Source organism: Bufo gargarizans, chromosome 1 (genome assembly GCF_014858855.1).
Source record: "Bufo gargarizans isolate SCDJY-AF-19 chromosome 1, ASM1485885v1, whole genome shotgun sequence".
Taxonomy (NCBI): domain Eukaryota; kingdom Metazoa; phylum Chordata; class Amphibia; order Anura; family Bufonidae; genus Bufo; species Bufo gargarizans.
Window position 1 is genome coordinate 501771023 of NC_058080.1, and position 17601 is coordinate 501788623.

A 17601-nucleotide genomic window follows, 5' to 3' on the forward strand; every position below is an offset into this window, starting at 1 on the left:
ATCACAGGACCTTTCTTAAGCTTGAGAAAAGTCTTGTGATAAGACTGAAACGTTGTGTTTTTTTTTTTTTTTTACATGGGTCAATGAACATTTTTTTTTTTACCTTTTTTACCTTTTGAGTGAACAGAACTGAAGGGAGGTTCTACTACAACTTCCAGTCTATAATATGTGCTGCAAGTTACTGTCAGACAATATCTTTCTATGTTGAAATTTTGTAACCTGAAACCACTGTGTTTAGGACTCCATTAGATTTATGATAGATTTATTTTTGCCTCCCTCACAAGTGCCTTCCTTATAGAAACATAGAATGTGTCGGCAGATAAGAACCATTTGGCCCATCTAGTCTGCCCAATATACTGAATACTATGAATAGCCCTTGGCCCTATCTTATATGAAGGATGGCCTTATGCCTATCCTATGCATGCTTAAACTCTTTTACTGTATTTGCAGCTACCACTTCTGCAGGAAGGCTATTCCATGCATCCACTACTCTCTCAGTAAAGTAATACTTCCTGATATTACTTTTAAACTCTTGCCCCTCTCATTTAAAACTATGTCCTCTTGTAGCAGTTTTTCTTCTTTTAAATATTCTCTACTCTTTTACCTTGTTGATTCCCTTTATGTATTTAAAAGTTTCTATCATATCCCCTATGTCTCGTCTTTCTTCCAAGCTATACATGTTAAGGTCCTTTAATCTTTCCTGGTAAGTTTTATCCTGCAATCCATGTACTAGTTTAGTAGCTTTTCTCTGAACTCTCTCCAAAGTATCAATATCCTTCTGGAGATATGGTCTCCAGCACTGCGCACAATATTCCAAATTAGGTCTCACTAGTGCTCTGTAGAGCGGCATGAGCACCTCCCTCTTTCTACTGGTAATTCCTCTCCCTATACACCCAAGCATTCTGCTAGCATGTCCTGCTGCTCTATGACATTGTCTGCCTACCTTTAAGTCTTCTGAAATAATGACCCCTAAATCCCTTTCCTCAGATACTGAGGTTAGGACTGTATCACAGATTTTATATTCTGCTCTTGGGTTTTTACGCCCCAGGTGCATTATCTTGCACTTATCAACATTAAATTTTAGTTGCCAGATTTTTGACCATTCCTCTAGTTTTCCTAAATCCTTTTCCATTTGGTGTATCCCTCCAGGAACATCAACCCTGTTACAAATCTTTGTGTCATCAGCAAAAAGACACACCTTACCATCGAGGCCTTCTGCAATTTCCTTGCATGGTCACTCTGTTTTTGAACATGGCCTGTTCTATTTACCATGAAGCGCCTTTGCCATTGGAAATTTATAGTATGTATAGTTTCAAATTAACATACATTTCAACTAACCAACTAAGCTTTTTCATTTCTAAAAGATTTCTAAAATACACAATATGGGGTAAATTTATCAAAAGTGGTGTATAGGAAAACGGGCTTATTTGCTCATAGCAGCCAATCAGATTCCGCCTTTCATTTTTCAGCTTCCCTCTAGAACGTGAAAGGTGGAATCTGATTGGTTGTTATGGGCAACTATGTACTATGTACTCTGCATGTACAGGGTGAGTCAAAAGTCTCAGGACACCCTTTTATTTCAGGAACAAAAGAGGAAATGAAATATCTGAATACACCAGCAAGTAATGAGCCTATCTTTTACACTGTGTGTGGAACATGGCCGCCATCTTGAAAACCACCATAATTGGATCATGGGCATTTTTATCCCATTTGAAGGGGGTCATTTAGCATATCAAAGAAGACCCGAATTCTCTCAGAAATCTATTGCCACAATATCTCTTGTGGTTCAAAAGCTATCAAGACAGAAAGTTCAAAACTTCAAAATTCAGCTTCTTTGTTCAGCACCAGGGACAACTCATTGAACACGTTAAGTAGCTATACATCACAGGGAATGTTCCCGGTTGTTGCAACTTTCTGTGTTGATAACTTTTGAACCAAGAAGTAATATTGCAAATCTGATTGCAGCAATCGATTTCTGAGAAAATTCTGGGCTTCAGTGATACAGTCCTGATCAAAAGTTTAAGACCACTTGAAAAATGGCAAAAAATCATATTTAGCATGGCTGGATCGTAACAGGGTTCCAAGTAGAGCTTCAACATGCAACAAGAAGAAATGGGAGTGAGGCTGTTTTTCAGCTGATCAAAAGTTTAGGACCACACCTCCAAAATAAAAATAAACCCCCCCAAAACATAAATCCAACTTCCAAACATGAACTCAGTAATGAGTAGCTCTGCCGTTATTGTTTATCACTTCAAAAATTCGTTTCGGCATGCTTGATGCAAGCGTTTCCATGAGGTGAGTGGAAACATTTCTCCAGGTGGTGAAGACGGCCGCATGAAGGAACTGTTGTCCATTTTTGTAAACGTCTCTTGCCATCCATCTCCAAAGGTTCTCAATTGGATTTAGATCAGGGGAACACGCAGGATGGGCCAAAAGAGTGATGCTATTCTCCTGGAAGAAGTCCCTTGTCCTGCGGGCATTGTGTACTGTAGCGTTGTCCTGTTTAAAAACCCAGTCGTTACCACACAGACGAGGGCCCTCAGTCATGAGGAATGCTCTCTGCAACATCTGGACATAGCCAGTGGCCGTTTGACGCCCCTGCACTTCCTGAAGATCCATTGTTCCACTGAAGGAAAAAGCACCCCAGACCATTATGGCGCCCCCTCCACTGTGGCGCATAGAAAACATCTCAGGTGGGATCTGCTTGTCATGCCAGTAACGTTGGAAACCATCAGGACCATCAAGGTAAAAAAAAATCTCATCAGAGAATAAAACTGTCTTCCACCTTTGAATGTCCCATGTTTGGTGCTCTCTTGCAAAGTCCAAACTGCAGTTCTGTGGTGTTCAAGGAGACGAGGTCTTTGAAGATGTTTTTTGTTTTTGAAGCCCTTCAGTCTCAGATGCCGTCTGATGGTTATGGGGCTGCAGTCAGAACCAGTAAGGGCCTTAATTTGTGTCGAGGATTGCTCAGTGTCTTGACGGAAAGCCAATTGGATCCTCCGGCTCAGTGCTGATGAAATTTTTTTGGGTCTTCCACTTGACTTTTTTGTTTCATAACCCTCAGGATCATTTAAGAAATTCCAAATGACTGTCTTACTGCATCCCACCTCAGCAGCGATGGCGCGCTGTGAAAGTCCCTGCTTATGCCACATTCAAAAAGGGAGAGTTTTTTTGCCTTTGCCATCACAACGTGTGACTACCTGACAGAAAATGACAATGAATCCACATCTTTGCACAGATTTGGCCTTTTAAAGGCATGTGGTCCTAAAATTTTGATCAGCTGAAAAACAGCCTGTTTCATTTTAATCGTTATTTTCAATTAATTGAATGCTCAAAAAATGTTTTGTCTCACTCTCATTTCTTCTTGTTGCATGTTGAAGCTCTACTTGGAACCTTGTTAAGATCCAACAATGTAAAATATGATTTTTTACCATTTTTCAAGTGGTCTTCAACTTTTGATCAGGACTGTATATTACATGACCCCCTTCCTATTGGAAAAATGGCGACTTTAAAGATGTGGCCATGTTCTGGACATAGCCTAAAAGATAGACTCCCTGACCCATTACTTGCCAGGGTATTCAGATATTTCATTTTCACTTTTGTTTCTGAAATAAAAGAGTGTCCTAAGACTTTTGACTCACCCTGTATAATAGATGTCAAATGATTAATACATCAGATAGCCTTATATTTTCCAATGTTTCCTTTCAGTTATTCTACATCAGATTTTCTCTACCTTGAAGGACAACTTATGTTATAGTGCAAATAATGGTGTCTATTTTTGTCCTCACATCCATGGCTATCTTGGGAATTACCACCATTTTGGGGATCTTCACAAACTGTGTCATTGTGTCAGTAAATCTTGTGGAAAAAATTAAAGGCAAGAGCCTTGGCTCTTCTGACCTAATTTTAGTTACACTTGGTCTATCCAACATCACATTCCAATTTGTCATGACGATCAACGACTTTCTGAGCCTTCTGTGGAGTGAACTGTACTATTCAGATGAAGTGTATGCCACTTTTAATGCCTTATTATTTTTTCCTATATATGCCAGTTTCTGGTTCACAGTCTGTCTTTGTGTTTACTACTGCTTACAAATAGTTATATTCACCAACCCCTTCTTATTATGCCTTAAATCAAAAATCCCCAAGTTGGTTCCATGTTTCCTTGTGGCTGCAATTCTTACTTCTGTGGTTATTAGTGTTCCAGCTATATGGAGCACATACAGAGAAGTTCCCAGTGAGGATGTACCTTTCAATATGAGTTTGGAAAACAATGTACCAAAATTGAGCATTACCTACTTGCTCCCCACCAACATTATTGGCTGCTCAATCCCCTTAATTCTTGTGGGTATTTCAAACAGTCTAATTCTTAAATCACTTGGAACCAACAGTAAGAACCTTGAGAAGATTACAAGCAACAACAGTAGTGCACGAACTGGGGCAAGAGAAAGAGCTGCCAGGACTGTTGGCTGGCTCCTAGTGCTCTATCTAGCATTCTACATCTCAGAAATCATGATGTTTGTGGATCTCTTTCCTCCAAGTAGCATTGGATTTTGTATTTGTTTGATGGTCATCTACATCTACTCTCCGGCACAGTCTGTCATTCTCATTCTGGGAAGTCCTAAACTAAGGAAAGCAATGCAAAGTTTTCTCAAACTTTTACAACATTGGGACAATAAGACAATTGATAATCCGAAGATTATTTTTGTTAACCTCCAAGTTCACAAAGGCTGCCAGTGAGTAAAGAGGAAATGTAATTTTATCTCTCATATTTTTTTTATTCCTTATGTTATTCCATGGGCCCACCATCAAAGGTCTTCACATTGTTTACCATTCCTTTAAAATTGGTGGTATCCACAGATTTCCACCTGTTCAGCAAAAATACCAACTGCCTTCCTATGAACTCTTAAGGTATACAAAAATGAATCACTAAATTTTTACCAGCATCAAAAATACCACTCAAGCTTTGTCCTTTACAAAGTTTTAACAGAGATATGTCTGGCACCCTGGCATCAGGACTGATCTCCACCATGTATACCAGCTTCCTACATTTGGATTCTAAAGAATAAATAATTCACACTAGTAGCAAATGTGAGCTCTCCCCTTATTAATGCCTAAACTAATAAAAGCTGGGAAAGCACATCTAACAGTTCAGTCAACCTGTGCTGGATATCGCATTCAAAGTATTGCTTACGTGGTATATATTAGCCAATTGCATATCCAATATACTTGTTTCTGGGGCTGCTGTGATATGAAAGAAATGTACCATTCTCGGACACTAGCCTGTCACCTCACTGAAGGAGTCCTCTGTGGCAGGAGGAAACTTACCTTCTTGCCGATAATGCAGACCATAAAACGCACCTGAAAACAACCCATCCTTGACTTTATTTTAAATCAAGAAAGCTATATGGTTATTGAAAAGATAACCACCCTGAAATTGGGCTACTTAATTGAGAAATTCCAAAAGATCTGAAATCTCTGAAATTCCTAAGCGTCCCCCTTCCTGGAAGAACTGATTTCCCTGTAAAGTCTTTAGGCTTTTTTATGGAGCTTCACAATTTCATGTCCTCCTCATAGACTGTACCACTCACACTTGTTCTGGCCTCTACCCAGTACTTTACAATTTTTTATGACTGGTTTGATGGTACACTTATTAAAGTCTCACTTGACTTGTTTCACTCTTTGGTTTAATGTTACCACAATTCAATTCCAATGTCTAATGCTTTATAGATGCATTTTGTTAATTGTGTTCATGCACTTTGAGACGCTGGGATTTTTATTATAATTTCCAAAACCACAGTAAAAAACATAAAAAAAAATTCAGTTAAGCCTCTCTACGCACTGAAACGCATGACTGCCAATAATGTACAACTTGAGGATTTAAAAGAAATGCCACATGGCACAAAACGCAAGAAACAAAAATATGTAGAATGTAATAAACATCACACTTTTTAACTACTAGCAAACATCTGAACAATAAAAAGCATAATAAACACTGTTATGGTCTCACATCTGCTTTGGAGGCTCCGTCACAGATTCTGTTAAAAAGACCAAACAAAAAAAGTCCTGTATGCAAGACTTTTTTGTCCGGTAAAGAAACAGGATCCCGAATGGAAACTGAAAGGACTGCCCTATAGTCAATCAAGTCTGTTCAGTGTCATTCGTCTAGTATGTGCTGAATTGACAGTTCTGTTATTTCCATTGTTCTGTTACTCTAACAGTTTAGAACAATGGAATGTGCAAAGCAAGCCTTAGTAATGCTATGAGGCCCAGTTATTACCACTTAATCAACAGCATCTGTTATTGTTTTTCTAGTATTACAAAATACAGTACCAGTCAAAAGCTTGGCACCTTTTCATTACTTGGTTTTTCTTTTCTATATTATATATTTATATTGAAGACATAAAAATGAATGATGAAGGAACACATATGGAATTAAACAGTAACCAGCGTCATGAGGGAGTCACCTGGAATGGGTTTACAACAGTCTTGAAAGAGTTTCTAGAGGTGCTGAGCACTTTTTCTTTCTCTCTGCTAACCAACTCATCCAAAACCATCTCAGTTGGGTTAAGGTTGGGTGACTGTGAAGGCTACGTCATCTGATGCTGCACTCCAACACTCTGCTTCTTTGTCAGATTGGCCATACATAGCCTGTAGGTGTGTTTGAGGTCATTGCCCTATTGAAAAACAAATGATGGTCCAAAAAAACACGCAAACCAGATGAGATGGCATATCGCTTCCTCCTCCATGCCTTACGATGGGAATCACACATATAGAAACCATCCATTCACCTTTTCTGCATCTCACAAAGACATGGCGGTTGAAATAAAAAGTCCCAAATTTTGACTCATCAGACCAAAGTACAGATTTCCACTGGTCTAATCCCCATTCCTTGTGTTTCTTGGCTCAAGCAATTATCTTCTTTGTCTTGTTGTTCTTCAGTAATGAATTATCTTGCAGCAAATTTACTATAAAGGCCTAAATCTTCATTCTTCACTGTCTCCTCTGAGTAGTTAATGTTGAGATGTGTCTGGTGCGTGATTTCTGTAAGTCATTTATGTACGATAGGCTGTACTTTGAGGTGATGTTAATTTGCGGTTTCTGAGACTGGTAACTCTAATGAACTTATCCTCTGCAGGAAAGGCAACTCTTGGTCTTCCTTTTTCATGCAGCACTCATGAGAGGCATCAGGAATAAATTTGTCAGAGGACTGCTCCTGTTTCTGGTCTCTATTTGCACTCCCGTTACTTTCAGTGTCAAAGATAACAGCAAAAGGTTGTACAAGAATATGTGTATAGAGATGGACTTTAGGATCCAAAGATGGCAACTCACACAGGCTGTAGATAGGGGAGAAGCACACACAAGGCGGGGAAGAATCATGTATGCTTTTTAATACATATAGCATGTACTACAACCTCATTTCCCAAAAAGTTGGGACACTGTGTAAAATGTAAATAAATGTAGACAAAAATAGAATACAATGATTTGCAAATCTCATGAACCCCTATTTTATTCACAGTAGATCATATAACACATATCCAGGGGTGCACCTAGCCTCTCTGAGACGAAAATTGAAAAGGCACCTGCTTCTTCCTCCTCCCACCCCTTGCCAAACTCTCAACGTAACCCCTTCCCTCCAGCCCTACTGTTAAAGACATACTTGGAAACATACATGGTAATACAGCAGTACATACAGTTGTGTTTAAAATAATAGCAGTCAGACATCACTAACCTGATCAATCACAGTTGTTGGTAGAAATCATATTTCTACATGGCAAATAACTTACTAGCAGGTGTAGTAGAGTAATAGAAACAGACCCAACAGTCATGCCATGCATGCTGCTAATTCTCTGTAATTCAATCACTTATTGAAAGGGGTATGTTCAAAATAATAGCAGTGTGGAGTTCAATAAGTGAGGTCATTCATTCTTTGAAAAACAGTTGGCAATTATTGCCCTTATTTAAGGAAGGAAGGCAGCAAATGTTGTACATGCTGGTTACAGTGCATTTCTCTATAAAATTCTGAGGAAAATAGGTTGTTCCAGACATTGTTCAGCAGAACAGTGTGCCTCAATTAAAAAGTTGATTGGAAAGGAGAAAACATATAAAGAAGTGCATACAATGATAGACTGCTCAGCTAAAATGATCGCAAATGCTTTAAAATGGCAACCAAAACCTGAAAGACGTGGAAGAAAGTGAAAAACTACTATTTGAATGGCTAGAAGAATAACCAAAATGGCAAGGACTTAGCTAACAATCAGCTCCAGGAAGATCAAAAAAGGTCTAAAGTTATCTGTGAGTACTGTTAAAATTAGAAGACGCCTATGTGAAGCCAAGCTATCTTCAAGAAGCCCCCGCAAAGTCCCACTGTTGAAAAAAAGACGCGCTGAAGAGGTTATAATTTGCCAAAGAGCACATTGACTAGACTAAAGAGAAATGGTGCAACATTTTATGGACTGATGAAAGTAAGATTGTTCTTTTGGCCGGAGACAGTTTGTCAGATGACCCCCATACACTGAATTCAAGCCACGGTGAAGCATGGTGGCGCAAGCATCATGATATGGGGATGTTTCTCATACTACAGTGTTGGACCTATTTATCGCATACCAGGGATCATGGATCAGTTTGAATACATCAGAATACTTGTAGAGATCATGCTGCCTTATGCTGAAGAGCAAATGCCCTTGAAATGGGTGTTCCAACAAGATAACAACCCCAAACACACCAGTAAACGTGCAAAATCTGAGGTTTCTGAGGCAAAACCAAGAAATAGAAAAGAACTGTGGAATGTAGTCCAATCATCCTGGGCTGAAAAAATCCTGTTCACAGGTGCCAGAAGTCGGTTGACTCCATGCAACACAGATGTACAGAAGTTCTCAGAAACAGTGGTTATACAACTATATATTAGTTAAATGATTCAAAGGAAAGCAAAATCTTCAAACATTTTTCAGTTTATATAGTGAATATTTGAGTTCGTAAAGAAGAATACAAACACTGCTATTTTTCTGAACAGTCTAATATTCACTTTTCTTCAATTTATTCTAGCTAGAGGAACAACAAAAATTTTAGATATTTTTCTTCATGTTTTGATTTGGAATAGAATGTGTAGTGTTCCCAATGCATTTGTGTCTATGGAAATAGAAGATATTAGAAGGATTTTGAGCTTTATTCACTTTTTTAAACACACTGCTATTATTTTGAACACAACTGTATGTCATATATCCAGTGATGTCTCCTCTGATGTAGACGTTCTCTTTCCTCATGTTCTTCATTCAGACCAGACTGCCATAATTATTTATTTCCAATATATTCCAGTACAAAAAAAATCCCTTTATAAAGTGTGCCAGTACAAAAAAATGCCCCTTATAGTGTGTGCCAGTAGAAAAAATGTGCCCTTATAATGTGTTTCAGTAGAAAAAATGTCCCCTTATAATGTGTGCCAGTACACAACTACCCCCCTCCTTTTAGTGCTCCAAGTAAAACCAATGTCCCATAGTGCCTCCCTCCTTTTAATGTGTGACAGTTCAAAAAATACCTCTCTACGTGTGCCAGTATAAAATGCCTATATTTAATGCCCCTAGTAGAAACAATGCCCCGATAGTGCTTCTCCCAGTTATATTAATGTCCCCATAGTGGCTCAACAACATGCTGCCAAATAAAAATAATAAACTCAAATACTTACCTCCATGCCATTGTCAGGACGTGGTGGAGGACACAGCCTCTTCCGGTCTGTGTCTTGAGCTGTATGCAGCTGCCTCGAGATGATGGTGGCTACGAGATGATGATGACACACTAGGCATGAAGCAAATGCTCATTGCATATGGCCCTGCTGCTCCCCCCACTTGTCAGGTGCCACCTGAGGTAGTCACCTCACTTAGCCTAATTGGACTGTTGTAAGTTAAACATTTTAATATTTCATAAAAAATGAACTTATTTTTAACTTGATGGCAGCAACGCATCTCCAAAAAGTTGGTACAGGAAAGATGGCCAAAGGGTCACCAATCTGCGAAAAACTGCATCTAAAAATTGTGGAACAATTTCAGAAAATGTTGCAGGATGACAGGCCGAACTGGATGGACAAATGTCTTTTTCCGGCCTTATGTACTATGTAAAATATTCAGAGAATCTGAAGAAGTTCATGTGCACAAGAGACAAAGCCAACGATTAACCCCTTAGTTCTATTTGACGTGTATACTCGTCATGGAACACTGCTACTTGGTGCCCCATGACGAGTATACACGTCATGGCATTAAACTGCCACCATGTCTTCAGACATGGTGACAGCGCTGAGACCCAGCCAGTTACACACAGCCAGGGATCTCAGCTAACCGGCTCAGGACCAATGAGGGCGATCCTGGGCCGGCGATCGCTCTGGTTGGCTAGTCTGTACAGACTAGCTAATCAGAGGATTCTAATGCCGACTTAACGGTTCTGATTGTGAGTATCAGAACCTTCTAAAATGTATATACAGTTGCAAGAAAAAGTATGTGAACCCGTTGGAATGATATGGATTTCTGCACAAATTGGTCATAACATGTGATCTGATCTTCATCTAAGTCACAACAATAGACAATCACAGTCTGCTTAAACTAATAACACACAAAGAATTAAATGTTACCATGTTTTTATTGAACACACCATGTAAACATTCACAGTGCAGCTGGAAAAAGTATGTGAACCCTTGGATTTAATAACTAGTTAAACCTCCTTTGACAGCAATAACTTCAACTAAATGTTTCCTGTAGTTGCAGATCAGATGTGCACAACGGTCAGGAGTAATTCTTGACCATTCCTCTTTGCAGGACTGTTTCAGTTCAGAAATATTCTTGGGCTGTCTGGTGTGAATCGCTTTCTTGAGGTCCTGCCACAGCATCTCAATCGGGTTGAGGTCAGGACTCTGACTGGGCCACTCCAGAAGGCGTATTTTCTTCTGTTTAAGCCATTCTGTTGTTGATTTACTTCTATGCTTTGGGTCGTTGTCCTGTTGCAACATCCATCTTCTGTTGAGCTTAAAGGGGTTGTCCGGGTTCAGAGCTGAACCCGGACATACCCTTATTTTCACCCCGGCAGCCCCCCTGAGCCTAGCATCGGAGCATCTCATGCTCCGATGCGCTCCAGTGCCCTGCGCTAGATCGCGCAGGGCACGGGCTCTTGTGTTTTCAATAACACACTGCCGGGCGGTAACTTCTGCCCAGCAGTGTTTTACTGGCTAGGGCAGAGCCAAATCCCGCCCATCAGTGCCGGTGACGTCACCGGGGTTCCTGTCAGCCCCATAGAGAGCCCGGTACGTCACCGGAACTCAGAAAAATGCCTTTGCCCTGTGCAATTTAGCGCAGGGCAAAGGAGAGCATCGGAGCATGAACTGCTCCAATGCTCATGTGAGGGGGGCTGCCTGGGTGAAAATGGAGGGCTGTCCAGGTTCAGCTCTGAACCTGGACAACCCCTTTAAGCTGGTGGACAGATGGCCTTAAGTTCTCCTGCAAAATGTCTTGATAAACTTGGGAATTCATTTTTCCTTCGATGATAGCAATCCATCCCGGCCCTGACGCAGCAAAGCAGCCCCAAACCATGATGCCCCCACCACCATACTTCACAGTTGGGATGAGGTTTTGATGTTGGTGTGCTGTGCCTCTTTTTCGCCACACATAGTGTTGTGTGTTTCTTCTAACAACTCAACTTTGGTTTCATTTCTCCACAGAATATTTTGCCAGTACTGCTGTGGAACATCCAGGTGCTCTTGTGCAAACTGTAAACGTGCAGCAATGTTTTTTTGGACAGCAGTGGCTTCCTCTGTGGTATCCTCCAATGAAATCCATTCTTGTTTAGTGTTTTACGTATCGTAGATTTGCTAACAGGGATGTTATCATATGCCAGAGACTTTTGTAAGTCTTTAGCTGACACTCTAGGATTCTTCTTCACCTCATTGAGCAGTCTGTGCTGTGCTCCTGCAGTCATCTTTATAGTCAGCTCATTTGTGGCCCCCCAGTTTCAAAATAGCCAAGTTGTCGGGTGCCCAGATATGTGCTGCCTCACAGTAGCAATGCCCAGATATGTGCTCCCTCACAGTAGCAATTCCCAGATATGTGCCCCCTCACAGTAAAGTAATATGCCCAGATGTGCCCCCTCACAGTAATGTAATATTCCCAGCTGTGCCCCCTCACAGTAATATGCCCAGTAAAGTGCCCCCTTCACAGACAGTAAAAACATAATAATAAACTTCACATACTCACCTCATTCCCCAGCAGAAGGACACTTAGAGCTTCCGGCCGGCCCCCTGCTGAGACAAGCAGTGTAGAGCGCAGACAGGGGGCAGGAATAATGGAGCAGGGAGCTGATGGTCGGCTCTCTGTTTCATCACTACAGGCAACTGTCTCTGCGTCCTATGGAAACAGAGACAACTGCCTGAGGGCGGGACATACCTCCCCTGTACCGTGACCACGGGACAGCCACTGAAACCCGGGACTGTCCCGCCGGATTTGGGACGGTTGGGAGTTATAGATTTGGGTACAAACTGGCCACAACCAACTTTATTATCACTTTCACAGCAGACAGTGTACTTTCAAACACAGGATAAGAAACAAAATCCTTGGTCATCTGGCCGCTAACTACACTGCAGTTTCCCTCACTAGCAGGACCGGGGTCTACCACTGAGCTCCCTAAAACACCACTTACAGTGCATACCACACATGTAAGCCAAGGCTCCTGGCCCCCACAGGCCTTGGTGCAGCCTGCTCCTTCCCTAGACTAGGAGTCCTGCTGAAAGAGTTCAGCACACATTTGCCTGAGCTCCTGAGCGGGCTCCTAATTACACCTCATTAACAGCCTAGCTGATGCACTGACGCTTCCTCTGGGTGACATACACCATTTTACTGAGCCCAGTATGCCACTCTGGCAGCTTCACTGCCACAGGGTGTAAAGTAGAATGCCTGGAGAATACTGCTAGTGCTGATAAATCAATATGCCTAAATAGAGATAGGCGAAGTTTTGAAAAATTCGATTAGACAGCTTTGCCGAAGTTCGACATAAAATTCTATTTTTTTTCTGGATTAATTTGTCACGAATCACGATAAATCAGGTATACCCATGCCACTCTGCCTAATCATATTCTTCCCTCTTGGTGGCCCAATCTCAGTGTGAAGGCTTGCAGGGAGAGTGCAGGGAGAGCATAGTAGACTGCTGAACTACACACTGCTACAATTTATCACCATGTACATAACTGTGCAGTGCACCAATATTAAAGTAGTGGCCCCATAACAGAATAGGGAGGGTGGCAGAAGCAGCAGTGGCAGTAATCTGTTGTCACTTCAGTTCTGCCACTGTCTAACCCTTTGGAGCGCCCAGGCAACCGTCTGTTGGCCATAGTGTATAACAAGTGGATCGCTTACAGACTGGATTAAAGGGGTTATCCTGGCTTTTAATATTAATGACCTATCCTCAGGATAAGTCATCAATACCAGATCTGCGGGGGTCCAACACCTGGCACCCCGCCAATCAGCTGTATGAGGAGACAGCGCATGCAGTGTGCATGTGCCATCTCTCTTCTTTCTTCCTGCTTTTCTGCTGCTGTCTATGGCAAAGCAGCAGCGAGCACTGTCCCTAGTGCATGCGCGCTTGCCACGTCTCTCCCTTTGCTCAGCTCACAGTGAAATGGTGGAGTCCGCGCGGGTTAAGGATTTGATAGGGCTGTGACATCACAGATGGCTGAAGGAGCACTATCCAACAACGTTATAGATGTCCAAGTCATTATCAGAGAACAAAGATTTTTAGCATCCATCCTGATAGTAGGGAAACGTACAACTAGACTGATGAACGGACCAACATACAGTAATTGCAGTATACCTGCCTGATGTGGAGACATGAGTTACTCAATGTCAAGTTCACATATGAGGAACAAAGCAACATTAACCCCTTAAGTGCCATGACATTTTTTGTTTTTGCATATTAGTTTTTTACTCCCTGCCTTTCCAGAGCCATAACTTGAGGGCAGATGAGGGCAAGTTTTTTTTATCAGGCAAGTTGTACTTTCTAATGGTACTGCTTTATATTGCATATGATGTAGTGGGAAGCTGGACAAAATTACAAATGGGATGGAATTGAAAAAATGCAATTCCACCATATTTTCATGGGTTTTGTTTTTATGGCTTTCCTATGCGGTAAAACTGACCTGTTACCTTCATTCTCTGGGTAAGATTACAGTGATACCACATTTGTATTATGTTATCATTTTACTTTAAAAAACTAAACACTTTTAAATCATTTTTCTTTGCATCGCCATAGTCTGACCCATAACTTTTTTCCATCTACCATTTTGGAATGTGTATAACTTTTTTTTATCACTTTTTATTCAATTAAGCATTTTGATTTCGTAGTTGGGATGAATTGTAAAGTATTTGGTATAAAATGATATCTATTTGTTTTTCTATCTTATGCTTTGTACTAAATTGTCTTCATATTAATAATTTCTTTGTTTTCAATCAGTGTGTTGCTTTGATATACTGTTTCCCCATATGCTCAAGAATCAGTGTGGACAACAGGATGACATTTGGATATCGTCAATGTCTATCTTTTAAGGGTCTTGAACAACAGATACTTTTCCTACTCTGTGTGTTATTGCAGTTTCCGAAAATAATTGATAAAGGTTTAGCAGATATCAGTTTTTATGACAGAAATTTCAAACAAATACTGATACTCCCGATGCAATATTTAAATGAGGACATCCAGTCTGCACTATATCCACTGCATCATAGGTGAGCTGCCTAATGAAGTCTGTATGGATTTGTAGAATTTGAAGACCAATATTAGAATTCAGCAAATAAAATACACAACAAAAGAGCACGATCTACGCAATGTTAAAGGGGTTTTCCACAGAGACAACTTATCCCCTATCCAGAAGATAAAGTCTGATATGTCTGATCAGTAGGAGTCTGACCTCTGGGCCCCCGTTGATTACGAGAATGGGGGCACGTCCTCACCCCTTTTGAATGAAGCAGCGGTCTGCTCCATTCAGCTCCATGGGGCTGCCAGAGTGCTTGTACTCAAATATCTATGGCAGTCCCATAGAGTTGAATGGACTGATGAACATGCAAGTGTCTTCCAGTCCATTCAAACAGGGAGCACGTGGATAGAGGATAAGTTATCTTCATGGGTCATCACTTTTAAAGAAATATTAGCTATGAGTGTTCTTCACTTATTCATCCTTTAAGCCTGTTCACTACCTGTATTTCTGGACATGGAAACCTCTCCAAGCAGTGCTCAAAACAAACCAAAGAGTATCAAGAGTTGCCTCTCTGTGCTCTATATTATACAAAATAGAGGAACGTTCATAAAACATTCCTTCCCAAAGCATCACTTGAAAAGGAGCTGGCCAGAGTAGTAACCTAAAGCTTGCAGGCTATGCCAAATGATGGATCTATTAAATAGACCAATTTGAGGATGTAATACATTAAGTAGAGGTGGTTTGGAATGACAGGATTCTGTGTAAAAATCAGATTTTGAATTTGCCAATATATACAAAAATAAACTCTTGGATTGAATTGACAAATGCACTGTATTACAGCTTGTATTAGGCCTTCTACTGCACACAGACCTTGAAAGTTTGCTAAAACCAGTCAACCAGTTTAATATTTGTTATTTGAAAACATATAAAATAGGCAGATACCTTTGTTTCCAAATTACTAACTCCTAATTAGAGGGACACTATCTATGTGCTCCTCCTGTAAAATGTGATCAACCAGGCCCACTATAAGATTTTTGTTATACTAGTTCCTACTTTATGAGCAAGAATGATTTTTTTTTTTTCAGTTACCCTCTGATACATATTACCAAACTGGACTTAGGGTTTTCCTTGAAAATAGAAAATGATTTTAGTTCTGATAAATAAAACTGAATACATACATTTTTTTTTGCAGTTGCACAAGTATAAAGAAACCAACATATTTTCCCACAGTCTCACTTTCAGCTTCAATCAGGTTAATTGTGACTCTGGAATCTGAACATTTACAGCACTATATCATCTGGAATGTGACTACAAGACCACCACTCGATGATTCCATAATCCGGAGTAATTACACAAAAAATGATCCACAAGGGGCAGACTTTTTGCAACCATATGTGTTGTTGGCTGTACATCTACATAAACCATCACTGTTTGTAATTGCTATGATCCACCTAATATATCAGTATCACCAGGTATAAGACCTGTTACATAAAAAATATCATAATTTTCTTTTATACTGATTTTTGCCTTTAAGTTTTTCTACATTGTTTTTACAGGACATTCTATTCCGGAAAATTCTAAAATATGCAAGTTGCAAGATAGAAGAGAAGAAAGTGAAGAATCTGATCAAAGACAAACATTGTCCTCATTTGGTATAGTCAAAAATTTTTTGCTTTGGGAATCAGCTTTTTGATGGATTTTTCCACAAATTCATTTATCATTGTATCCCATGGGATGGACATTACCAAACCTAAAAACATTAACTGAAAAGAACTGATACTTTCCACTCTAGGTGTCTTTAATATATTGGAATATCCATATTTTATGCGTACAAAAATAAATTTTGAAATTTAACAATAAAATGTCATTATATAAGCTGACTACTAACACTGCAGAAGCAATTTACATAAAATAGCAAATTCACTCAGCTTCTTTCATTATAAGCCAAGGGAAAAGCATACAGTGCCTTTAAAAAGTATTCATACCTCTTGAACTTTTCAACATGTTTTCACATTACACTCACAAACTAAAATGTATTTTATTGGGATTTTATAAGTAGACCAACACCAAGTAGCAAGTATTCTCAGTATTACTACAGCTGTTCTGTGAAGGCCTCAAAGGTTTGTTAGTAAACATTAGTGATCAAACAGCATAATGAAAACCAAGGAACACACCAGAAAGGTCAGGGATACATTTGTAGAAGTGTAAAGCAGGGTTAGGTATCCTACAGAGCACTGTTCAATCCATCATCCAAAAATGAAAGGAGTATGACACAACTGTAAACCTACCAAGACATGGCCATCCACCTAAACTGATAGCCCAGGCTAGGAAAGCCCTATTTAGAGAAGCAGCCAAAAGGCCTATGGTCACTCTGGAGAAGCTGCAGAGATCCACAGCTCAAGTGAGAGAATCTGTCCATGGGACAGCTATTAGTCATGTACTCCAGAAATCTGGCCTTTATGGAAGAGTGGCAAGAAAAAATATATTTTTAAAAGTAAGCCATAAGAAGTTCCATTTGCAGTTTGCCACAAGCCATACAGGGGAAACAACAAACATATGGAAATAGGTGCTCTGGTCAGATGAAACCAAAGTTGAAGTTTTTGGCCTAAATGCAAAATGCTATGTGTAGTGAAAAACTAACACTGCACATCACCCTGAACACATCATTCCCACTGTGAACATGTTAATGGCAACATCAGGCTGTCAGCAAGAACAGGAAAGCTGGTCAGAGTTGATGGGGAGATGGATGGAGCTCAATACCGTGCAATCCTAGAGAACACCTGTTAGAGATGAACCTCCACAAATATTTGCGACTGAGGTGGAGGTTCACCTTCCAGCAGGACAACGACCCTAAACATACAGCCAGAACTACAATGGAATGGTTT

At 40.2% G+C, this 17601-nt stretch overlaps 1 protein-coding gene across 1 annotated transcript in view; it reads left to right on the forward strand.

Moving 5' to 3' along the window:
• Nucleotides 1-3765: 3765 nt before the first annotated feature.
• LOC122928288 overlaps nucleotides 3766-17601 on the forward strand; it is a 38165-nt gene continuing 24329 nt past the window's right edge. The window contains exons 1-3 of the mRNA XM_044280978.1: nucleotides 3766-4736; nucleotides 15909-16188; nucleotides 16273-16368. Of these exons, the coding sequence (XP_044136913.1) occupies nucleotides 3766-4736; nucleotides 15909-16188; nucleotides 16273-16368 (1347 nt within the window). The remainder of the gene's footprint in view (nucleotides 4737-15908; nucleotides 16189-16272; nucleotides 16369-17601) is intronic.